Source organism: Pan paniscus, chromosome 1 (assembly GCF_029289425.2).
Source record: "Pan paniscus chromosome 1, NHGRI_mPanPan1-v2.0_pri, whole genome shotgun sequence".
In the NCBI taxonomy this organism is placed as follows: Eukaryota; Metazoa; Chordata; class Mammalia; order Primates; family Hominidae; genus Pan; species Pan paniscus.
In genome coordinates this window covers 219,203,957-219,229,002 of record NC_073249.2, presented here as the reverse complement: position 1 = coordinate 219,229,002, position 25,046 = coordinate 219,203,957, and the positions used below count along the sequence as shown (strand labels likewise).

General features: G+C 51.8%; 1 protein-coding gene across 1 annotated transcript; it reads right to left on the bottom strand.

The window, feature by feature from the left end:
• Positions 1 to 56: 56 nt before the first annotated feature.
• On the bottom strand, positions 57 to 25,046 carry SLC2A7 (solute carrier family 2 member 7). The gene is made up of 12 exons (XM_003822122.6): positions 23,422 to 25,046; positions 22,104 to 22,202; positions 20,023 to 20,183; positions 16,324 to 16,448; positions 15,328 to 15,480; positions 12,209 to 12,334; positions 11,773 to 11,960; positions 10,617 to 10,727; positions 7,243 to 7,344; positions 4,400 to 4,475; positions 1,842 to 1,969; positions 57 to 605 (listed from the first exon to the last, which is right to left on the bottom strand). Exons 1-12 carry the CDS (start codon positions 23,470 to 23,472, stop codon positions 384 to 386), a joined length of 1,542 nt encoding a protein of 513 aa, XP_003822170.4. The 5' UTR covers positions 23,473 to 25,046; the 3' UTR covers positions 57 to 383.

Below are 25,046 nucleotides of genomic sequence, written 5' to 3'. Positions count from 1 at the left end.
CAGAGCCTTGGACTCCTTAATTGATGCAATGACGGCAGCTCGGGTCTCCATAGCAATTGTGGAACTTGAAAAGTTTTACTTTAAAAAAGTGCATCTATACATCATTTAAATTTTGGTGCCAATGTAGAATCGGAAAATCGAGTCTTAACCAATCAAAATTCACGTGCCTGCCCCTTCCTCCAGGTCATTCCTCAATGGCTAGCCTTGGAACTTCTCAGCTAAATATGCATTGTTGTGGGTATTTAATAATATCCATAATTAAATTAAATGGGGGCAACGACAAAAGCCTCCGTGCTATTATCCTCCCCAGAGCCTGGGGCCGGGAGGCCCATTGTCATAGAAGGAAGCCTTCAATATGGGCTCCCGTCCTTCATGCAGGGCCACTAAAAGGAAGTTTCCTTGGCAGGAGAGGCTGTGGGAGGCCCAGCATCAATGGTTTCTTCTTTCTTCTCCTCTGGAAGCTTCACCCTGTTTCTCTTGGCAAAAATGCGGTTTATCTCCACAAATGTTTTGCCCTTGGTCTCCGGAATAACCACGTAGATGTAAATCGCAGTGAGGAGGCAGATTCCGGCAAAGATGATGAAACTGTAGGCACCGATGGCCTCCTAGACCAGGAGACGAGAAAGACAGGAGGGGGCAGAGAAAGGCAACAGTGCTGATTCAGCTGAGCACGTTGGCTCATGCCTGTAATCCCAGCACTTTGGGAGGCCAAGACAGGTGGATCACCTGAGGTCAGGAGTTTGAGACCAACCTGGCCAACATGATGAAACCCTGTCTCTATTAAAAATACAAAAATTAGCTGAGCATGGTGGTGTACACCTGTAATCCCAGCTACTTGGGAGTCTGAGGCAGGAGAATCGCTTGAACCCAGGAGGTAGAGGTTGCAGTGAGCCAAGATCGCGTTACTGCACTCCAGCCTGGGCAACAGAGCGTGACTGTCTCAAAAAAACAAAAACAAAAACAAAAACCCCAAAACAAACAACAAATAACCAATGCTGGTCGAGGCCTTTGTGAGTCCATAAAGGAGTTGCTTGGCAGCCAGTTTTGTTTAACTCCTGGAGGAATGATATAGCTAGAAAACTGTGATCACTAAAGATTGTTTGCAGGAAAAAGAAAAAAAAGCTAGAAATTGGATTCCCCCTCACCCTATTATCAAAAAGAATCTGGTTGGGTGCTGTGGCTCACACCTATAATCCCAGCACTTTCGAAGTTTGAGACCAGCCTGGGCAATATAGCAAGACCCCATCCCTAAAATAAATAAATAAATAAATAGCCATGTGTGGTGGCCCATGCCTGTGGTCCCAGCGACTTGGGAGGCTGAGGTGGGAGGATCACTTAAGCCTGGGAGGTCAAGGCTGCTATGAGCTGTGGTTGCACCACTGCATTCCAGCCTGGGTGACAGAGCAAGGCCCTGTCTAAAAAAAAAAAAAAAAAAAAGACTGCTTAACCTTTTGACAGTAGGGGTTTATGGCCTCTGTGCCCTGAAGGTGCTGAGAGCGCAGAGTTTGTGGCCTATCTTGTCTTCGGAACAGAGGAAGGAAGCGGTGGGGGATCTGCACCCTGGCTCTGGCTTTGTTTGCTGGCGCCTTTGAGCTCCGCGGACCAGAGCCCCTAAGCAATAGCCCTTTACAATGTCAGCAGGGGATCACCCTTCAGTAACTGGGAAACCGGTGTCTTCAAGGGTTTGGAGGCAGTGGGGCCACGTGTGTCTGTGGACCCTTGGATGTGTCTGAGAGCCTGTCCCCACCTTGCTGGATTCACAGATGTGCTTAGCGGAAGGGGAATACATCTTACTCCCTGGAGGCCCGGTGGAGCGGGTTGGGGAAGGGGCCCTCACTCACCTGGATGGATGGGAACAGGAAGCCTATGATGAAGTTGGTGAGCCAGTGCACTGCCCCGTCCACCATGAAAGCTGCCCGCCGGGAGGACTGCAGGAAGATCTCGGTCCTCACCACCGAGGGGACGGGACCTGGAGGGCAGAGCAGGATGGGTGGGGCAGAGAAGGACCCAGGTGTCCCCCAGAGCTGGCGGGACGCGGCCCACTCTAGCCTCTGACCTAGGACGCTCAAGAGTACCAGCTGGGATTGGGGACTGGAAAGGAACCCTGCCTTTACCCACAAAACCAGGGCGTGATCAGAGCAGGAGCTGCAAAGATCCACTTTGCAAAGCCTGGTTGGAGAGCCTGGAATTGAATTTCCATTGCTGCTTCTTCAAGGCCAATGACGCTCCACGAAGGTTTGCAGAAAGTAAATGGATGGGAAGCTTCGTGGGAGCAGCGGGAGTGAGTGGGCTCCAGCTCACAGGCAGCAGAGCTTTCTGAAAGAGCTTCCTTTGCGCTGGCGTCACTCTGACTTGAGACCGCCCGCGCTTGGGAAGTGCCGCCCTCCTATGGCGGATCTGGGTATGGCAGCGCCTGAGGGCTACACCTTCTCTTGGACAATTGTTTTTCATTATCGCCTCCTAAAGAAGCCTTGTCTAAAATGTCTAAAGCCATTTTTGTTCCCTAATCGCCACTCCCACGAAATTTTAATACTGTGCGTCTGTTTAGGTCCTGCATATATAGATATCTGTAGCTTTACACAAAGAAAGAGGAAGATTCTGTCCCTCCTCCTCCAAGCTTCCCAACCCCGCTTTGGTGGTGAAATGGCCTCATTGAAAAGGTCCGGTCTCACAGATCACTGGAGGTCAGGAGTTCGAGACCGGCCTGGCCAACATGATGAAACCCCATCTCTACTAAAAATATAAAAATTAGTCCGGCATGGTGGCGTGTGCCTGTAGTCCCAGCTACTCAGGAGGCTGAAGCAGGATAATCTGTTGAACTCAGGAGATGGAGGTTGCGCTCCAGCCTGGGCAACAGAGTGAGACTCCAACTCAAAAAAAAAAAAAAAAAAAGAAGGAAAAAAAGAAAAGGCCCGATCTCCCTCTCTGGATGGACATGGAGAAGAATTCAAAGCCCCTGAATGAAGCTGGGATGTCAAGTGCAAACTCCTGCAGCCCAGTGACTTGGGGCCCGGGCCCCTTCTCCAGGGCCCTGCCCCCAAAGTGGACGCCGGCAGGGATGTCATCTGTCCTGCCTTCCTCCTGTCCACCACAACAACAGCAGCCAATAGTCCTTAGGTCTAAGTTGAATGTCAGATCAGCCCATGCTCTGACCTCGCGTCTGCCGGCACACCTGATCACCCCGTTCTTGGAGAAGCACCGTGGCTTGCTCCAGGTGACACACAGGCAGTGGGGGCAGAACGGCTTGGAACCCGGCCAGGTCTACACACACTAGCACTTTTCCTTCGAGGTTCTGCTGCCTCCACGTTTGAGGTACACTGGGAAAGCGTCCTGCTGTAAATCCCCACCGCCCCCCCCCCTTTATTTTTTAGACAGAGTCTTGCTCTCTTGTCCAGCCTGGAGTGCAGTGGTGGATCTTGGCTTACTGCAACCTCTGGGTTCAAGTGATTCTCCTACCTCAGCCTCCCGAGTAGCTAGGACTACAGGCGCCCGCCAACACACCTGGCTAATTTTTGCATTTTTAGTAGAAACGGAGTTTCACCTTGTTGGCTAGGCTGGTCTCGAACTTCTGACCTTAAGTGAACAGCCTGCCTCCACCTCTCAAAATGTTGGGATTACAGGCATGAGCCACCATGCCAGGCCTAAATCCCACTTCTTAAATACCCTTAAATACAAGTATGTGGTCTCATTCATGTGCCTGACACAGCACAGTGTAAACAGGTATTCCGTCAATGGATGTTGAATGAATTAATACCTTCATTTTGGTTTATGGACAGTGCTTTCAAAATGAACATTCTTCAGGGAATGTTGTTAGAGTCTTCACAGTCAGGGGTGTCTTTTCGCAGGCAGGGAGAAGGAGGTTCAATTCTCAGGACACACTGGGGAAGGAGTCTGGAGTCTCAGAGGCTGCCCAACAGGTGGGCCCAGGTGGAGGCCCGAAGCCACTGGCAACAGGACATTGGGGACAGTGTAATAAGGGACTGTAGCTGGCAGTCAGCAGGGATAGAAGGCAGTTGAGCCTTGGGTGTGCTGTGGGCTTGGAGGCTCAAGTGAGTGTCTGGAGGGTGTGGATGTAAACCAAGGTGCCCCAGGAGTGTCTGACTGGCATAAGCTCCCTCTCTGCAAAAGCTCATGTCCTTGTTGGGTGCCAGACCTGAGTCTGGGCCCCCCTGGGAGCCACAGATGATCAGTGGGGCGCTGGCCTGGCTGGCGCTGGTTGAATGAATGCACATGGCCTGGAGTGCCATCAAGGCTGAGAACTAAGAACGTGTGGGATCTGCGTGAGCACGGGGACCAAGGATGTCCATTCACTTAGCAAATATGTGTCGAGCACCGACTGTGTGTCAGGCCCAGGAATGGACCAGGATGGCCGGGGCGAGGGAGGCGTGCAGGTACTCACTGGGCCCAATGGAATGTCCCACGATGTAGGCAAAGACACAGATGATGCCGAGGTAGGACAGCTCGGGGACCCTGTTCTGTGGGGAGAGGCAGGGCTGTCTGGGCTGAGGCCAGGAGCCCCACGTGCGGGGGGGGGGGTCCACCTGCGGGTCCCACCTTCCTGCCCCAGGGAGGAGCTGCACCTAGATGACTGGGCACCTCCAGGGACCTTGCGGGCTCTGTGGGCAAGAGAGGAAGGCCAGTGAGAACCAGGCCTTGTAGCCTCCCACAGGGCTCCCTCCAGCCTCACCTGATGAGCCTCGTGGAGAACGAGGGGCATCTACCTTTGAGTTATTTTCCTGCCAGGTGCCATTCTCTGCACTTTACAAATCACAAATATTAACTCATCTGATCTTTGTGATACTCCTCTGCCCTCTGAGTGACTCTATGATTCTTTCTTTTTTTTTTTTTTTTTTTTGAGACAGAGTCTTGCTCTGTCGCCCAGGCTGAAGTGCAGTGGCACAGTCTTGGCTCACTGCAGCCTCCGCCTCCCGGGTTCAAGATTCCCCTGCCTCCGCCTCCTGTAGCTGGGACTAGAGGCGTGCGCCACCACGCCCGGCCTATATGTTTGTTTCAGTTCCACAATTGTGGAAGCAGAGCACAGAGGGCCCTGAATACAGACTATGAGGAACCTTAGTCCCTCAGGGATCAAGCAATGGCTGAAGTCACCCAGTCAACATGAGTGAGCTGAGGTCCGGACTTTCTCTGCCATTCTCTGGAGACTCCTAGGACCCCCGGACCCGTGGAGCTGGCAGACCACCATCTCTGCTCCCAACTGCCGAGAGAACAGCCAATGCAAAACCGGGTCAACGGACTTCAGCCAAACTAACCGGGTGCCCCCAGATGAACTTCCCAGGGAACCCTGTAGTCACAGTTATGAGACGGCCTCAAGGGACAAGTTGGCAGCAGAGCTGGATGGCGAGGTGGGAGGGGAGGCACTGGGAGCTTCCAAGCAGAGAAGCAACAAGATCTGATTCATTTTCAACAAAAAGAGAAGGCAGGAGGGTTGGGGCCATTCAACACTTCAAGCAAAAGCGAGGCTGGCTGGGTTGGTGGGGCTGCCCTGGACCCGGTGTGAAGCGAGCAGCTGCTGCTGCATTTTCAGGCAGAGCCCCTGGTTGGACAGAAGGAGTGAAAGAGCCACCGGGGATGCCCCTAGGTTTCAGAAGTGTCACTGGCGGTGGTCTCTGCAGGTGGTGCTCAGTCGTGCTCACCTCTTTTCACTTCCTAGAATCCCTAAAGGTTCTACTAAGAACTTATATTGATTTTTTTTTTTTTTTAGACAGAATCTCGCTCTGTCACCCAGGCTGGAGCAGTGCTGTGATCTTGGCTCACTGCAACCTCTGCCTCCTGAGTTCAAGTGATTCTCCTGCTTCAGCCTCCTGAGTAACTGGGATTACAGGCACACGCCACCACACCCGACTAAATTTTGTATTTTTAATAGAGACGGGGTTTCACCACGTGGTCAGGCTGCTCTAGAACTCCTGACCTCAGGTGATCCACCCGCTTTGGCTTCCCAAAGTGCTGGGATTACAGGTGTGAGCCACTGCGTCTGGCTGAGAACTTATACTGGTTTTAAAATTAAAGAAGAAAGTTCTTTCCGAGGGAAACTTTAATTGATTTATGAGCGTCACTAACACTGTTCGTCGCCAGGCCTTGCTTTCCCCGCAGGCCCTGGCCTCCTGGTCATTCCCTGAATCCCCCAGCTCTTTCCCACATGGAGCTCTCTGCACTCTCTGGTGGTTAAGGACAAGTCATTGCAGAGAGGGCAGCTTGGAAAAGAAGGAAAAGAGCCAAGATCTTGGCTCTACATGACAGAATGAGCTCCTCACACATTCTTGTACTCATGTGCAATTGCGTTGCTGATATATTTTCCATTTGAAAGGGCTCAGGACAGTGCTGCCGTTCCTGCGCAAGCAACAGCAGAGAGGCTGCCTCGGAGACACAGAATGCTGGTTGCTTTTTAGAGATTTTATATCATGACACACCATGTATTTTCATCACTTCCGTAGAACGTGGATAATACATACAGGCTGAGAACACTGCAAATTAAAATGATGTACTTCTTGTTTGGGTGGTCTGCTGTGTTTTAGTCTTACTGAAATATGATCCGTAGTTTTGTTTTGTTTTTTCTTTTTTGAGACAGGGTCTCACTGTCTCCCAGGCTGGAGTACAATGGTGCGATCATGGCTCACTGCAGCCTTGACCTCCCAGGCTCAGGTGATCCTCCCACCTCAGCTTCCTGAGTAGCTGGGACTACAGGTGCACACCACCACACCCAGAAAACGTTTTGTATTTTTTGTAGAGATGGGGTCTCACCATGTTGCTCAGACTGGTCTTGAGCTCCTGGGCTCAATGGATCCTCCTGCCTTGGCCTCCCAAAGTGCTAGGATTACAGGAGTGAGCCACTGTGCTCAGCCTCCTTCTACCTCTTGAATGGGGTGACTTCTGGTCTTTCCTTAACCCACACCTGTTCACCGCGCATAGATGTTTTCTAATGCGGTGGCATCCTTGCATTTACGCATTGAAGCACATATTTTATTGCAAACTGTCCTCCTCGTTTCTCTTTCCCATGACAGCTGGACCATCTATCCGGTTACTTATTTGCATGTGCAGGTGTAGGTAAATGAAGCCACCTGTGACATTCACTTCAGGATGGGGCATTGCAAAGTACTTTTCCAGGCGGGATGCATGCCATCCGTGGGACTCAGAACCAACCACTTGGTGCAGCAGGCCCGGTTCAGTCAGGGAACCTCCCATCCTCCCCATGACTCCCCACCCAGGGGGCAGGAAATGAAGTCAGACCTGGAATAGGAGCACCACCGTCAGCACCAGGCAGGCAGAGCCGCAGATGCCGTAGCCGGCCAGCAGGAGGTGCCGCCGTCCCAGCCGCTCCACAAGGACAGCCTGGAGGGGAAGGGGGGTGGTGAGGAGCCGCCTTGGCCTGGCGCCCACGATTCTTGGGCCGAGCCTCCACTTCCTTTTGTGGGCCCCTCTTAGGCGCCCCTTTCTTTCTTTTGTCTTTCTTTCTTTTTTTTTTAAACAGAGTTTTGCTCTTGCTGCCCAGGCAGGAGTGCAGTGGTGCGATCACAGCTCACTGCAACCTCTGCCTCCCAGGTTCAAGTGATTCTCCTACCTCAGCTCCCAAGTAGCTGGGATTACAGGCACCTGCCACCATGCGCGGCTCAGTTTTGTATTTCTCGTAGAGACGAGGTTTCACCATGTTGGCCAGGCTGGTCTCGAACTCCTGGCCTCAAGTGATCCTCCTGCCTCGGCCTCCCAAAGTGCTGGGATTACAGGCGTGAGCCACCGTGCCTCACCTTTTAGGTGCCCCTTTCTTACCCCTGCTGCCTGCATGTGGGATGCAGGCCACTGATTTGACATGGGTCAGACATTCATGCTCTTCACCACCATCCTTCCTTGTTCTGGTCATTTCCAGACCTCCTGGATCTTGGCTCCCTGCACCCCTGCTACCCACTGGAATAACAACATTTTCTAGTTTCTGTATTTGATGGTTTGACATCTTGGGACCTTGATGGCCCTGGAGGGACTGCCCTTCCCACCCTACTGATAGCAAACAAACCGCTCTCTGGGAATGAGTGCCTCTTTCATCTGCAAACCAACAATGCAGGCCCACACCCCACGTCTTCCTTTGCTGAGCTTTCACACGCAAGGCCAGCATCACCTGCCCTAACACCCTGGGGGCCAGGGGCCAGAGAGCTGGTACAGCCCCTGTGGCCCCGAGCCTGAGGAAATTATTCATACCAGCTACTCCTAAACCTGCTCACTCTGCCTGACCCATTCCTTTCTGTGGGAACCACGGTAAAGGTTCATCCTCACACTTCCCCTTCATGCCTCTGCTTCCTGACCAACCCTGGGGCTTCCCCGCAGGCCCGGCATGGCGTGGACTGCACCCTCCTCATGGGATCTGTGAGGAACAAACTGTCTTTCCAGCAGTAGCCACCTCCTGATCTGTTGGCCTCACCATACCTGAATAAGAATAAAACCTACATTTAAAAATAGCCCCTGGGCTGGGCACAGTGGCTCACACCTGTAATCTCAGCGCTTTGGGAGGCCGAGACAGGAGGATTGATTGAGCTCAGGAGTTCGAAACCAGCCGGGTCAACATAGTGAGACCCTGTCTCTATGTTTAAAAAATAAATAAATAAAAAGAATAAGAATAAAAATAGCCCCCTCCTATTCTCTGGGGCTCCACTCGACATTGAGGCCATCTGGAATCTGGGCTCACATCATGGGGGGCCCCTCATCTCCCCACTTTTCCACCTGATGGACTGACCCCTCCACTCAGCCAGCTCCTTCTCCAACGTCCAAGCCCAGGCCACACTCCCTGTGACCAGCATTCTTTCGACTTCTTCCTTCCTTTTCTTCTTCTTCTTCTTTTTTTTTTTTGGTGGAGTCTCACTCTGTCACCCAGGCTGGAGTGCTGTGGTGCAACCCTGGCTCACTGCAACCTCCGCCTCCCGGGTACAAGCAATTCTCCTGCCTCAGTCTCCCGAGTAGCTGGGATTACAGGCATGTGCTATCACGCCCGGCTAATTTTTGTATTTTCAGTACAGATGGGGTTTCACCATGTTGGCCAGGCTGGTCTTGAACTCCTGATGTCAGGTGATCCACCTGCCTCAACCTCCCAAAGTGCAGGAATTACAGGCATGAGCCACCACACCCAGCTCCTTTTCTACTTCTAATACCATTTCCATTCTACTCCATCCCTAATGGCTGACCAGAGCCGGCCCTGTACAGCCCCTTGACTCATGTTAGCTGACTCATGTCCTCCCAACATCCCAACAGACAGACTATCACTGCCATTCAGGAGGGCCAGATGGGAGCGAAGTGCACCCCAAAAATCAGGGAAATACTATCAATTTCCTGCTGTATGCCTGGTTCCCAGATGCTGTTCCTCCAGGGAGAGGGAAAGGGTATTTTTCTGGCTTGGGTTGCTCCAGGTAGGATGATGGGGAAGCAGGTCCTAGTTATGGTCATTTATCCCCAAGAAGGAGGACTCTGAGGATAAAGGATGGATCCTGCCCCAGGGGAAAACTGGGGATGGGGCCACAGAAATCCAGCAGGAGGAAGGGGTTGAGACTTCAGCCTGGGGACCTCTGTCCTCTTCCCTTAATTTTCCTGTCAGCCTCTCCCGCTGTTTTCCTTAACTTCTCCCTCCCTGCCCTTCTAAACCTTCTGAGAGTTTATTGGAACTTAAACTAGCTCTGGGGAAAATACAAATAATAGATAACTTTCTTGAAAATGTTTACCATCACTGGCAACTCAAGAAATAGGAATCAAAAGAATCAGAAGATAACTTGAAAATGGTCTAGGGAAAGGAATGCCGTGATCATCTGACCCTTTTTCATGCAACATACACATCAAAGCGTAAGTAGCTCAGACTTTAAATACTAAACTCTGAAATCATGAATCTGCACCAGCAAAAAGGGGTACCTGCATTTGAATACCATGTACTGCAGTCACCATAATGATTTTTACAAAGGAAGAAACTTGGATCTGAAGGTTTTTCTTTGTTGTTGTTGTTGTTGTTGTTTTTGAGACAGAGTCTCGCTCTTGTCACCCAGGCTGGAGTGCAGTGGTGCCATCTCCCTGCTCACTGCAATCTCCACCTCCCAAGTTCAAGTGATTCTCCTGCCTCGGCCTCCCAAGTAGCTGACATTACAGGTGCCCACCACCATGCCCAGCTCATTTTTGTATTTTTTAATAGAGATGGGGTTTCACCATGTTGACCAGGCTGGTCTCAAACTCCTGACCTCAAGTGATCCACCCGCCTCAGTCTCCCCAAGTGCTGGGATTACAAGTGTGTGCCACCACACCTGGCTAATTTTTTTGTATTTTTAGTAGAGACTGGGTTTCATCATGTTGGCCAGGCTGGTCTCAAACTCCCTGACCTCAAGTGATCTGCTCGCCTTGGCCTTCCGAAGTGCTGGGATTACAAGTGTGAGCCGCCGCGCCCGGCCGGCTCTGCAGGAATTTTGAGTTTTCTGGTCAAAGTCATGCAGGTAGTTAGTATGTGTGCATCCTAAAGTCCATGTCCCTTAAATGACCCCAGGACCAGGGCCACCAGCACTCAGTTCACTCTGTGGGGCTCCTGTCTGCCTGGCGGCACCTGGCCAGAGACCTTCCAGCAGGAAGGACGCCTCCTGCTCACTCACCGAGGTGATGGTCATCACTATGTTGACGACGCCAGAGCCCACCGTTACATATTGGGAGTGAGCGGCCTCCACGCCCGCAGATGTGTAGATGGTGTCCGCATAGTAGTTGATCTAAACAAAAACACAGGGCTGTCAGGAGAGGCCGGAAGACCCAGGACGCTGGCTTAACTTTCTCAACTCAAGCCACACACAGTTCTGCAAGCCTGGGTTGGGGACCCTGGGACAGGAAGAGGGTAGCAGGTGGTGGGAAAAAGAGGCCTGACCTGGAGTTGGGACACCAGGGTGGAGCCCGGCGCTGCCCTGGAATCCAGGGTCGCAGCTCCTCCCTCTCTGGGTCTCAGGTTTGGCGTCTATAAAACGGGAGTCAGACCATACGACCTCCGAGAGCACTTTTCCCTCCATCATTCAGTTACTCTAAGAGCTCAGATCCCAAAGAATGACTTCTTACCTCTCACTCTGGGCCAAGCCAACCGCAAGTTGAGTCTGTCTTCTGGCCCCATGCCAAGGACATTGGCACAAACAGCCCTTTGAAAGGCCACGTGTGCTATTCCACATCTGGTGGCTCCCACCTGGGCCATCCACCCTCCCACGATCACTGGTTAAACATCCATGAATCCCTGAGGCCAAGGCCACCTCTTCCCGACACGCCACTGGAGCAAATGGGTCACCCACCCAATCTCCAGTGTTTTAGCTTCTGTCAGATCTCCACCCTTCCCTCACACCATGGTTAGATACAGTTACAGCCAAAGAGCCACGGTCGCAGAAAGCGATGCCACAAACATCACAGACAAGTGGGCCCAAGATGGGCTCCTGACGCAGGCTGGGCCTACCAACCCAGGCCTGGTGACCTGAGCTTGGACCCAGGAGACCTCAGCTCATCTCAGTCTAGCTGGTCTCTTGTATAGAAGGGAAAGGACTATTGGCAGGAGGCATTCCTTCTGGGGACTGGGAAACAGAGAAAAATGAAGCTGGCATGTGGGGAGAGGCAGAGCAGGGAGGCAGAGAGGAGTGAGGTTTCTTCCTGACATCTGGCTCTGCCTGGACTGATCCTGGCCCCACTGCCAGGCCAGGCCTCTGTGGGTGGAACTGTGTGTTGCTATCCGTGAAGCCTGGGTCTGCTTCATCTGTCTCCCTGCCTGGCCACCGTCCTACGTACCGCATTGATGCCCGACAGCTGCTGGCCGGCCATGAGCACGATGATGGAGAGGAGCTGCCAGCGCAGGGACCGCAGGGCACAGAGGTGCAGCACGGACAGGTGGCCCTCGGCGCGCTCGGCCCGGGCCTCCGCACGCATGTCCTCCAGCTCAGCCTCCATGTCCGTGTGGCCTCTCAGCCTCCTCAGAGCTGCAGAAAGCAGAACCACCCGCTCAGAGGGCCGTCTCCCTGCAGGCTGGGCCCCAAGCCCCCATGCTGGCCCTGAGCTCACCATTCCCTGACCTGACCTTGGTTGTACCCCAATTGCCACCCCCCCACCCCGTTCAGCTCCCAGCTCTCACCCCTGACCCATGGCGACCCTGACTGCGGCCCTGACCGTGTCTCTGCCTGGCCCCCGGGGTGGGCAGGGCCTGGGAGAGTAGCCGGCAACTTCATACCTTGTCGCGCTGTGGCTTCATCTCCTTTCTGAATCAGGGAGTAGCGGGGGCTTTCGGGGAAGAAGGGCAGGGTCAGCAGCTGCAGCAGGGCGGGCACCCCTGTGAGTGCCAGAAGCACCGGCCAGCCTGCAAGGAGCCAAGGACTCAGGATCCCGGGGCCTGGGCACCCCCTGGCCCACCTACCACTGTGCTCAGAAGGTCACGCTCCTATGTGTGAACCAAGGACTGTGGGGACTTCATTCTCACCAGGGTACTCCTACAAATGGTTTCCACGTTCAGAACGGAGGGAATCATTAGAGTTATACAAATTTACACGTCATTAATTATTTTGCAGGAAGAACACCGTTTCTCTAAAGAATAGGCAATGATTTAAACACTTGAACCCCGGAGAAAATGAGCTCAGTCTTGTTCCTACTTTTATAGCAGGAAAGGGGATAATCTCTGCTTCATTAGGGCCATGGTAGGGCAGGGCCTGGACCCTGCGCTGGGTCTGAGTGAGCTCCTTCTGGATGGCTTGGCCTAAGGAGGGGAACTGAGATTCCACTAAGAGAACAGGGTCTCCATCTGCCTCCCACCCCTGCTGGTATGGTGGGAAGTGGACAAGTTCTTTTTTTTTTTTTTTTTTTTTGAGACAGAGTCTAGCTCTATCAGCCAAGCTGAAGTGCAATGGTGCGATCATAGCCCACTGCAACCTCAATCTCCCAGGCTCATGTGATCCTCCCACCACAGCTTCCTGAGTGGCTGGAACTACATGCGTGCATTACTGCACCTGGCTCATTTTTTTTTTTTTTTAATTTTTAGTAGAGACAGAGTCTTGCTATGTTGCCCAGGCTGGTCGTGAACTCTTGGGCTCAAATGATCCTCCTGCCTTGTCCTCCCAAAATGCTGGGCATGAGCCACTGCACCCAGCTGACAAGTTCTTTAACGTCTCTGAGCCTCAGGCAAGAAGTGGCGAGGGCTGAATGAGGCACAGGTGCTAAGCGTCATGCACGGTGGCTTCCCCAGCTGATGTCTCTCTAATTGACGATTTAATACTCAGCCGCTCTGGGAGTTTAGGAATCATTACTGTTAATGATCTTTCACGGAGCACCCTCCAGATTCTGAGTCTCTGAACCTCTTCAGGGTACTGTGGGGACCACAAAGACATAAATCCACCCATTAAGGAATATGTGCAGAATTTGGGTCATTCAGAAATGTCTATAAAAAACCCCGGCCGGGCATAGTGGCTCATGCCTGTAATCCCTTCACTTTGGGAGGCGGAGGCAGGAGGATTACTTGAGCCCAGGACTCACAGATCAGCCTGGACAACATGGTGAGACCCTTGTCTCTATAACAAAAATAGAAAAAAAGAGCTGGGCATGGTGGTGTGTGACTGTAGTCCCAGCAACTTGGGAAGCTGAGGCGGGAGGATCGCTTGAGCCTGGGAAGTCAAGGCTGCAGTGAGCTATGATCGCACCACTGCACTCCAGCCTGGGTGACACAGTGAGACCAGGAAGGAAGGAAGGAAGGAAGGGAGGGAGGGAGGGAAGAAGAGAGAGAGGAAGGAAGGAAGGAAGGAAAGGAGAGAGGAAGGAAGGAAGGAAAACAAAAAGGAAAGAAGGGAAAGAGAAAAAGAGAGAAAGAAAGAAGGAGAAACCCCACTGGGTTCTTGGGCTTTTATTGCTGGCTGCATTCATTCAGGCCCACCTGGTGGTCCATCCTCTTATCCTCTTTCCCTCCACCCTCCATGAGTGTCTCTCACTTTCTCCTGTTGGGGCTTTAAAACAATACCCCAAAATGAAGGCCTCAGCAGCGCCCTCAGAAGCAAAAGTTTTTCTCTGACCTTCTCCTGTCCCCCTGTCTCAGTCCCACTCCCCCCGAGGCTAACCCTAGAAACTAGCATCCCTAGTCAGGATTCCTGGGCAGGTCATACAAACCGGATCCCCTTTCCCCAAAACCAGTTCCATAAAACCTAAAAATATTCTAGGTAAAAACTGGCCATACGGGTGAATCACCTGAGGTCAGGAGTTCGAGACCATCCTGGCCAACATGGAGAAATCCTATCTTTACTAAAAATACAAAATTAGCTGGGCATGGTGGCGCTCGCTTGTAATCCCAGCTACTCAGGAGGCTGAGGCAGGAGAACTGCTTGAACCCGGGAAGCGGAAGTTGCAGTGAGCTGAGATCGCGCCATTGCACTCCAGCCTGGGTGACAGGGTGAGACCTTGCCTCAAAACAACAACAACAAAACAACAACAACAACAACAACACTGGCCAGAAGGAAAATCTCTGACCGATGCTGTTGGCTGTAGGTCATAAAAGGCCCCCATTCTGCAGAGGGTCCTGCCCCACACCCAGAAGGAAGGAAGGCTGCACAGAGGCCAAGAAGGACCTACACAGACAGGCCTTGCGGGGTCTCCCCACTCAGTCCATTTACGTCGGATCAGACCCTTTTTGTCCAATGCTATTTCTACTCGGCTGTCCGTACTCTGTTGAGCCTGGACTAAAACGGACAATTTCCCCTCTATCTCTGGCTCTTCACTCCGAAGGCTCTGCGAATCTGGTTAAATATGTTTGCATGCCTTTTCTATTCATCAATCGGCTTCGTGTCAGTGATTTTTCAGCGGACCTTCAGAGGGCCACACTCCTCTCTCCTAAATCTCCACCACGACCCCCACTCACTCTCAGGCAATGGCCTTGCCTCCTAATTCACTGGGAAGATAGAGGCCGCCAGAAGAAAACAGCCACCCAGTGACAGAGACGGTGGCTGTGAACCTGCTTGCCCTGCATCGACTTCCCTCTGTACTGGACCATTCCTATGGCAGCCAAATTATGCTGACATTTTTCATGGCTTGAAAGAAACCTCTTCTCCCGACCTCACTTCCCCGACTTCTCTCCTTCCCTTTATAGCAAAACCCCTACCTGCCTCTGAGCCCCTGATTCCCATTCCTAAGCACGATTTGTCGCCATCACTCACCAAAATGGCCCCGACCACGTCACCCATCCCTTTGCCCACCACACTGCCCAACACCTGACCCTAAAATCATCTCTCGGGCCTCATCTGACTCGATCCGTCAGTAACACCTGGCACAGCCGAACGAGAGACTGGACCTAGCGTGACCTCTGCGGCTGCCGGTTACCTGCCGGGTTGCCCAAGATGGCCTGGAGGCTGAAGATCTGTGCTAGGAAGACTCCAACGATGACGAAAACCTCGGTCATTGTTCCCACCATGCCTCTCAGTTTCTTGGGGGCCAGTTCTCCCAGGTACATGGGAAGGGCGCTGTAGGAGATGCCTGGTTTGGGCACAGCAGAAATCAGGGCAGGCAAACCGCAAACACAGAATCTGAGATGCAATTCAATTCTGTTTCCTAATCCCGGGGCTTCTCCATGCTGTCAGCCCGTCCGTGGAGATGGAGCTCAGCCAACCTCAACTGTTTAGTTTGGACTTATACCAAAATCCCTCCAGAATCCTCAGCCCCCACGGGGGAGTCACCAGGATGTGATAAGGAGACCTTTTCCTTTCTAGCCGCCGGGCTGGGCCGCTTGTTACAGGGGAGGAGCCTAGGCCTCCGTGTGTCCCTGGGACTTAACGATAAAACTTTTGCTTTGGTCTATTTTCTGATTTTTCTAAAGCACAGATTGCTTGTCTAACTTTTATTAATAGAAGAAATTACTGTAGTTAAGAAACTACTGAGTTTAAATTGTCCATCTTCCTTGGACGATACCTTGTAAAACCTTATTGGTTATTTGTACTTCAAGGTGAAAGTGTGTTTCTAAAGATCCATAAATAAAGGGAAGGGGCTAGTAAGCGTGAGGCTTGGCCAGGTACAGTGGCTCATACCTGTAATCCCAGGACTTTGGGAGGCCGAGACAGGAGGATCACTTGAGCCCAGGAGTTTGAGATCAGCCTGGGCAACAGAGTGAGGCTCTGTCTCTAAAAAAAGATTAATTAATTAATTAATTAATTAAGAAAAACAAGCATGAGGCTTGCAAGGGCCTGGGGATGCAGATGGGAGGATGTCTTGAAATGAGAAGAGGCAGACAGAGCCAGGCAGACACCTCATCTGCTCCTGCTTCCAGCCTTGGCCAAAGAGACCCTTCCCCCAAGGCTGAGCCGGAACCTGGGCCCCAGGTACCTGCACAGACTCCCAGCACCACTCGGGAAAAGATGATCAGCTCAAAAGCCTTGGCCACTTTGCTGACTCCCATCAGGATGGCGGGGATGATGGCAAAGATGTTGTTGATCAGCAGGGTCCCCTTTCTGCAAAGACAGTGAGCCCAGAGGGCAGGGGTGCGTGGAGGCCGCGGAAGCCCTCCCAACACCAGCTCCTATTCTGCGGGCAGTCATTACAGAGGCGTGGGGCATGTGCCCGAGAAAGAGCTGAAGCAGGGGGCTGTGGACTGAATGGTGTCCCCCAAATTCCTATGTTGAAGGCCTTAACCCCAGTGTGATGGGATCAGGAGGAAGGACCTCTGGGAGGTGAATAGGTCATGTGGGGCCCTCACAATGGGATAGGAAGAGACATACAAGAAACCACTCTCTTTTTCTGCCCTGTGAAGACACAGCCAGGCTGGGCATGGTGGATCAAGCCTATAAACCCAGCACTTTGGGAGGCTGAGGTGGGCGGATCACTTGAGGTCTGGAGTTCGAGACCAGCCTGGCCAACATGGTGAAATCCCATCTCTACTAAAGAAACAAAAGTCAGCCAGGCGTGGTGGCACATGCCTGTAATCTCAGCTACTCGGGAGGCTGAGGCAGGAGAATCACTTGAATCTGGGAGGCAGAGGTTGCAGTGAGCCGAGATCGTGCCACTGCACTCCATCCAGAGCCACAGAGCAAGACTCCAACTCAAAAAAAGAAAAAGAAAAAGAAAAAAGACACAGCCAGAAGAAAGCTGTCTGCAAGCCAGGAGGAAGGCCCTCACCAGGAAACAGATCTGCTGGTACCTTGATCTTGAATTTCTATCCTGCAGAACTGTGAGAAGATAAATGTCTGTTGTTTAAGTCTGTGGTTGTAGCAGCCTGAGCTGATTAAGACAGATGGGAAGAAGGGGCGAATGGGCAGACGTCCCAGGAAGGAAGACTTGGGGTCAGTGGGGGTAGAAGCTGGGGAGGGGAGCATTCTAACGATCGGAGCTGCCTGCAAAGGGGAGGGCAGGAACAAAGGATGGGCTGTCCCAGGAGGTAGAGAGCTTCCCATCACTGGTGGTATTCAAGCTGTCGCTGGTGGTTTCTAGACTAGACACGATGACTGTCAGGAACGTTGAACAGGGAATTCCTACAATCAGTGGGGTGCAGAATGGGACTACATGATTTCTAAGATCCCTTCCAAGGCTGAAAAACCACAAGCCTGAGAAGGAGAGGGAGTGCCTGAAAAACAGCGCTATGCCAGGTGCGTCCTGCTGCCTTCATGATCCACTCATCTGCTTGACTCTGTGCTCTAGGTCCCCTGCCAACTTGCAGCAATGGCTCCTGTGCCCCCCCCCCACCCCCCCACCTTTGGCTTGGGTTTTGCACAGGAGAAGAATGGGCAGTGGACCAGAAAGAGGGCAGAGAGCTCCCGAGCTGTGGGGTTGCTGGCTGGTGCATCCTGATATTCCTTTTTTTTTTTTTTTGAGATGGAGTCTTGCTCTGTCGCCCAGGCTAGAGTGCAATGGTGGGATCTCGGCTCACTGAAACCTCCGTGATATGGTTTGGCTGTGTCCTCACCCAAATCTCATCTTAAATTCCCACATGTGTGGGAGGGACCTGGTGGCAGGTCTTTCCAGTGCTGTTCTCGTGATAGTGAATAAGTCTCACCAGGTCTGATGGTTTTATAAGGAAGAGTGTTTCTGCACAAGCTCTCTCTTTGCCTGCTGCCATTCATGGAAGATGTAACTTGCCCCTCCTTTGCCTTCCGCCATGATTGTGAGGCCTCCCCAGCCACGTGGAACTGTGAGTCCGTTAAACCTCTTTCTTTTGTAAATTGCCTAGTCTCGGGTATGTCTTTATCAGCAGCGTGAAAATGGACTAATACACTCCGCCTCCCGGGTTCAAGCAATTCTCTTGCCTCAGCCTCCCAAGTAGCTGGGATTACAGGCATGCGCCACCATGTCCAGCTAATTTTTGTATTTTTAGTAGAGACGGAGTTTCACCATGTTGGCCTGGCTGGTCTCGAACTCTTAGCCTGAAGTGATTGGCTCACCTCAGCCTCCCAAAATGCTGGGATTACTGGCGCGAGCCCCCGTGCCCAGCCTGGTATTCATTTTTTATTTCTTCTCTCTCCACCTCCAGGTGGAGGTGCTCCCTCCTCACACCCCTACAGGTCTGGGGGTGATGAAGCTGTCAGCAGCCCCAGGACTACCTTTGTGATTGTCTTACACTTTGCACACATCTTTGAGGACCGCTGGGACCTTGAGTGAGTGCACTGAGTGAGGAAGCCAGGAAGGCGAGGTTCTGGTGCCAAGAGCAGGGAGTGGGTGGTGAGGACTCTATGAAAATATCCCAGGTCGGCAACACTGAGGACTGGCCAGGGAGTCCACAGACAAGCAGGCTGATGTTCTCAGGCTACTTTTCTCTCCCTGGGGCTGCCACAGCCTTCAGGAGCAGCCACCACAGCACAGACCCTGATGGGGGAGGGTCAGCCAGCCAGGAGGCTCAAAAAGACTAAGCAGCTCGGACACGTTCCCACCCTTCTCTGGACTCCCAGCCCTTCCTGATGACTAGGAGGGGCGGCTGGGGCTGTCAGGACCCCACTGGGCAAGGCTGGCACCACCACATTCCTGGACTCAGGCTCTTCATCTGGAAAATGGGTTCAGACAAGGAAGTGGAGGCCAAGACTGGGCTTCCAGAACAGTCCAAACACTCTCGGTCTAGCTGAGAACATCACAGTCTGGATGACCAAAAAAAAAAGCTTGAATTATGGTACAGTTACATTAGAGTGAATAGTTTCTTCTTTCCAGCACATAATGTATGGCAAATTAATTGTCGATCAAGTATATGCAAGAAGAGGTCCTATGACTCCTGCATTAATAGATACTGAATTTTCAATCAGCACTATTTTTTTCTATGCCTGAAAATGGAATTGCTCTGGTTTTTTGAGTGACTTTTCACTAGAGGGCCTTCCAGTCACTCCTGCAAGCTGTCTAACCTGGCACACCATGCCCAAGTGTAACCGTGAATCCGAATGAGTGGGCTGACCTAAGGGAATGCCACCAGGCCTCACCCTGAGCCCAGGCTCACGCTTTGCCCTCCTGGGAACCTTGGCCTGTGCATCTTTCCTTATCTGTGGAGTCACGTCTTTGGAGCACCTGGGCTTAGGAAGAATGATTAGTGAATCTGTGTAAGCCAAGCAAAGTTCAAAGACCTGCCCAGTCTTCATTTCCAAACAATCTCGTATCTATGAGACAGTGGCCGGCAGCGTGACTCAGCCTGACCCCAGCCTCAGTAACAAACTCTGAGAAGGACACGCGGGGAGAGGCTGCAGCGCTTAGAACTTGGAGCCATGGTCACCTGACCCCGGAATGAAACCCGATAAACAAGCATTTACTGAACACCCACTGGAAGTGCTTACAAGGCACTAAGCTAAGCACCGTCAAGAACCTTGATCTCAAAGGCTGCACCACCTCTGTGGGTGACGGAAGGGAATGCTTTTCCCATGCAACTGCCTAGGAAAGAAATCCCAGAGACATTTAGGGACTGGTTTAAGGTCATGATGACTGTGGCCAAGTGGAGACTAAACTTCAGATCTCCTGATTTTCAGGGTCACACGTCTCCCCACCAGGTGCACAAATGCCCAGAGACAGTGTGGCTTACTAGCATGAATTTTAAGTGGGAGCAGTGCACCTTCTGTTTACCTGCCACAGCTATCAACCAGCAGGCCCACGAGCAATGACCCCAACAGGCCGCCCAGAGGAAACATGGAGACGGTGCAAGACCATAGAAGCAGCATGAGCTTCCCGTCCATGAATGTTGCGTGTCGCTCAAAGTAGGTTTCGTTGTAAAATGACTTGAAGACCTGGAAAACATTGCCCCATCCACAGCTAAGAATATTGGGCGGTTCATGAGAAATGAGAAAGTGTTCTCAGTGGCCACTTGTCATTGTACAGAGAGGTTTTTCTGCTAACACCTATAAGACACAGTTAAACCCACTGATTCCCTACTATTACCTGAGAATCAAAAAATCTACTATATGATGGGTTGAAATGAGAAACTAGGCTGAACAAAAAGATTGTTACAAATTCACTGTTAAAAAATTTACTTTTGGCCGGTTGCGAAAAAATTTACTTTTGGCCAGACGCAGTGGCTCACGCCTGTAATCCCAGCACTTTGGGAGGTTGAGGCGGGCAGATCATGAAGTCAGGAGATCGAGACCACCCTGGCTAACACAGTGAAACCCTGTTTCTACCAAAAATACAAAAAATTAGCTGGGCGTGGTGGCGGGCGCCTGTAGTCCCAGCTACTCAGGAGGCTGAGGCAGGAGAATGGCGTGAACCTGGGAGGTGGAGCTTGCAGTGAGCCGAGATTGCGGCACTGCACTCCAGCCTGGGCAACAGAGCGAGACTCCGTCTCAAAAAAAAAAAATTTACTTTTGGCTGGGAATGGTGGCTCACACCTGTAATCCTAGCACTTTGGGAGGCCGAGGCGGGAGGATTGCTTGAGGCCAAGGGTTCAAGAGCAACCTGGCCAACATAGGGAGACCCTGTCTCTATTAAAAAAAAGAGAAAAGAAAAGAAAAAAAAATTTTACTTTTGAGAGACTTACGACTTACTCTGCCAGAGGCACCATAGGAAATATTCTTCTTCTTTTTTTTTTTTTTTTTTTTGAGATGAAGTCTCACTCTGTCACCCAGGCTGGAGTGCAGTGGCATGATCTTGGCTCACTGCAACCTCTGACTCCCAGGTTCAAGTGATTCTCCTGTCTCAGCCTCCCGAGTAGCTGGAATTACAGATACCCGCCACCATGCCCGGATAATTTTTGGATTTTTAGTAGAGATGAGGTTTCACCATGTTGGCCAGGCTGGTCTTGAACTCCTGATTTCAGGTGATCAGGTGATCCACCCACCTCAGCCTCCCAAAGTGCTGGGATTGCAGGCGTGAGCCACCACTCCCAGCCCAGGAAATATTTTTACTAATTGTGTGACTTCAGGCAAGTTACAGAACCTCCAGAAACCTTAATTTCCTCATCAGTTATGGAAACAAGATGTACCTTATAAAGAATGTGTTAGCATTAAATGTGATTAAGTGATGGTACATTGCTTGACTCGGAGGTTCCATCCATGGTAATAACTGTAAGTACACTAATATATGTATATATACGTAATACACACACAAATGTAATACAGTGTATGTAGACATCCTAATATATGTATACAAGCATAAGCATATACGTATACCAAGGTCAAGCCTGTGGTCAGTTCTCAGTCCTCATCTGAGCTCATCAGCACAGGCTGTCCCTCCCTCCTTGACTCTCATCCTTTACTAGGTTTTGGGGACATTCTGCCCTCAGGTTCTTCCACACCTGCAAGGGCCCCTTCTCTTTTTCCTTTTTTCCCCTTTGCCCCAATCCCTAAATGCCACAGAGTTCAATCTTTGATCCCATCCTCTTTCCAATCAACAAGGGGCCTACCCAAGGTGAGAGCAGTGGGACCTGAGGCCCAAAAAGACTGGGCCGGAAAACGGAACTGGTCCCCCAGCATCCCAATGTGCCTGGAAAGGACGACACTCCAGGGGGAAACACCTCCTGCCACGCCCTGCTCTCCAGGGGTGGGCATCCAGGGTACTAGGGCAAGCTGGCTGCTCCCAAAGGCAAGATGGTGCCTCCTACAGGCAAGATGGCAGCCTCCACGGAGGAAGATGGCGGCTACCTTCCACCCGCGACCCCGGTCAGCTGCTGCCCGGCCCACCTGGTGCCCACCTTGTGCCCACCTTGTGCCCACCTTGTGCGGCGTGTTGACCACAGAGAGGTTGTAGCCGTACTGGAAGGCTGAGCCAAAGGCCGCGCTCAGTGTCGCCAGCAACAGCGTCGGCTGGAGCCGCTGTAGGAGACAAGTCCAAGGTCGGGACGCTGTGGGCTTGGGCCTCGGGAAGTGGAGTGGCTGGGCCTCTACCTCCCTCCAGCCTGGGCTGGAAGTGGGGGATGGAGGATCCCAGGCCGTGCCCCCAGAAAAGAGGAGGAGGTGGCGCAGGGCTGGGGCTTTTGGGGGCTGAGGTCTCTGCACGCATTCATTCCCTCCTTGAGGATGTATCTGAGCATCTCCTACGTGCCTGGCCCTGTACTAGGCCCTGGAGGCCAAGTGTGAAGTAGGGGATGCTTTAGGAAAAAGGCCCAGCAAAGCACTGCTTTAAGAAGCTCACTTTCTAGTGAGGGGAGCCCACCCCGTCCAAGAAAGACAAAGATGATTATTCCAAATAGCTAGAATGCTGTGAGGACAATAAAATAGGGTGATGAGTGGGGTAGCAGCCTGTGAGGAATGAGAGACTGTGTTCAGTAGGGTGGGCAGGGCAGGGAAGGCCTCTCTGAGCAGGTGCCCTTTGAGCTGGGACCAGAATGGATGAGAGGGAGCAGCTGTGTAAGCATCGGGGGGAAGAGCATCCCAGACAGAGGGACTCATTGCTTGCCTCTGCCTCTAGAACAGGCCCTTAGAAAAATCCCGGCAGTCACCTGTGCTCAGGGCCAGGCTTTCCATGGTTGCCACAACACCCAGGGCAGCTTGGAGGGGAACTGGCCTGAGGGCCAAAGTCTGAGGAGCAGGTGGGCAGGGTCTCTGACCATGTCCTAGAGCCAAGGCCCTGGTGCACGCCCCCTCCCCACTGCCCCCTCCACCCCTCACTCCTGTGCCACATGTCCTCACCCCAACCCTCACACTTAGCTGCCTGGCTGCCCACAGCCCGTAGCTCTGCACATCCAGGAACAACCAGACAGAAGGGCAGGATTCGGGCATTCTTCAGAGGCCATCTCCCCTCGATCTTTAAGGATAGGGGAAGCAGAGGGGAGCAGGGGTGGAAGGGAGAGAGGCATCTCCAGCACCATCCGCTCTCCCAGCATTCGCTCAGCCACCCTGGCCCATGTCTGAGCCATGAGGTTTGAGCATAGCTGCTTCTCCACATGGCTCTCCCAGGCCTGGTTATCCTGAAGAAAAAGAAAGCACGCTACCCGCTCCTTGCTAAAAGCATTTCAGGGCCTTCACCTCCCTCCACAGGTCTGCACAGCTGGTGGGAGAGGGACAGTGACAGGTTCCTAGTCTTGGCACTTACCCCCTCCCTGGATGGAATGGGTGGAGGGGTTCCCGCCTCTTTGTTCTCCATCCTTGTTCAGGTGGGAGAACAGGTGTGCTCTACCTCCCAAGTGACACCTGCTCTGCGCCAGCCACCTAAAGACCGGCTGTTTCTCCCCTGGGCCTACCTGGCTTTATGATCCTTTTGCTCTCTGGACCCTGCTGACTTTCCCTAGGAGCAAATTCTCCTTGGAAATGTTGATAAGACACACATTGCCAGTGCACAAATCATACACAGCACGAATTTCATCTTTGCACCCACTAAGCCCCAAGCCGAAAGCTCCCTAGTTGCACCAAGGAGAGAGAAAAAACATTGCCTGACATTGGTCCGCAGAAACGAGGACTTTCAGAGACCCAGTGAGGCTGTGACCTGGATCTAGGATGCTTTTTCTATGTCATTTTTCCATGTATGCCTTTTTTTTTTTTTGAGACAGGGTCTTCCTTTGTTGCCCAGGCTGGAGTGCAGTGGCGCAATCTCAGCTCACTGCAACCTCCGCTTCCTGGGCTCAAGCTATTCTCCTGCCTTAGCCTCCCAAGTAGCCGGGATTACAGGCACGTGCCGCCACACCCAGTTTTTTTTTTTGTTTTTGTTTTTGTTTTTGTTTTTTTTGAGATGGAGTCTCACTCTGTCGCCCAGGCTGGAGTGCGGTGGCGCAATCTCAGCTCACTGCAAGCTCCGCCTCCCGGGTTCACGCCATTCTCCTGTCTCAGCCTCCTGAGTAGCTGGGACCACAGGTGCCCGCCACCAAGCCCGCCTAATTTTTTTTTTGTATTTTTAGTAGAGACGGGGTTTCACCGTGTTAGCCAGGATGGCCTGGATCTCCTGACTTCATGATCTGCCCGCCTCAGCCTCCCAAAGTGCTGGGATTACAGGCGTGAGCCACCGCACCCAGCCTTTTTTTTTTGTATTTTTAGTAGAGATGAGGTTTCACCATGTTGGCCAGGCTGGTCTAGAACTCCTGACCTCTAGTGATCCGCCTGCCTTGGCCTCCCAAAGTGCTGGGCTTACAGGCATGAGCCACCTCACCTGGCTTTTTTTTTTTTTTTTAACTTTTATTTTAGGTTCAGGGTATATGTGAAGGTTTGTTACATAGGTAAACTCATGCCACGGGGGTTTGTTGTACAGATTATTTCATCACCCAGGTATTAAGCCCACTTCCCAATAGTTGTTTGCTGCTCCTCTCCCTCCTCCCACCCTCCAGCTGGAAGTAGACCCCAGAGTTTGCTGTTCCTTTCTGTGTGTTCCTAGGTTCTTCATATATGCCTCCTCTTGTGCATTTGGACTAATTGTCCATTTGGGGGAAAGAACAAATTAAACACTTTCAGAAAAACACAGTTATTATTTCTAATTACACTAAATAGTGTTAAATAAGTCAATAAAATATTGGACAAAGGTGCTTATTTCAGAATCATCTCTACTAGCATTTTTTTTAAAGTAGAGAATGATTGAATAAATTAAGAGTAACTAATTGATTGGAATGCCAGACTTCTGTTTCAAAGGATAATTATGAAATGTAGGAACATGGAAACATTAATATGTTTTTTAATTAACATGACCTTTAAGAGAAGTGATCAAAGCAGAATACACATAGTATACCTGGGGAA

Bases quoted from the DNA above. Each gene is read 5' to 3' on its own strand.
- SLC2A7 (XM_003822122.6), bottom strand. From the start codon at position 23,472: ATGGAGAACAAAGAGGCGGGAACCCCTCCACCCATTCCATCCAGGGAG. The intron at 22,203-23,421 runs GTAAGTGCCAAG...TGTCTCCTACAG, and splicing joins CCATTCCATCCAGGGAGGGG to CGGCTCCAGCCGACGCTGTT. The intron at 20,184-22,103 runs GTGGGCACAAGG...AATGTTTTCCAG, and splicing joins TGGTCAACACGCCGCACAAG to GTCTTCAAGTCATTTTACAA.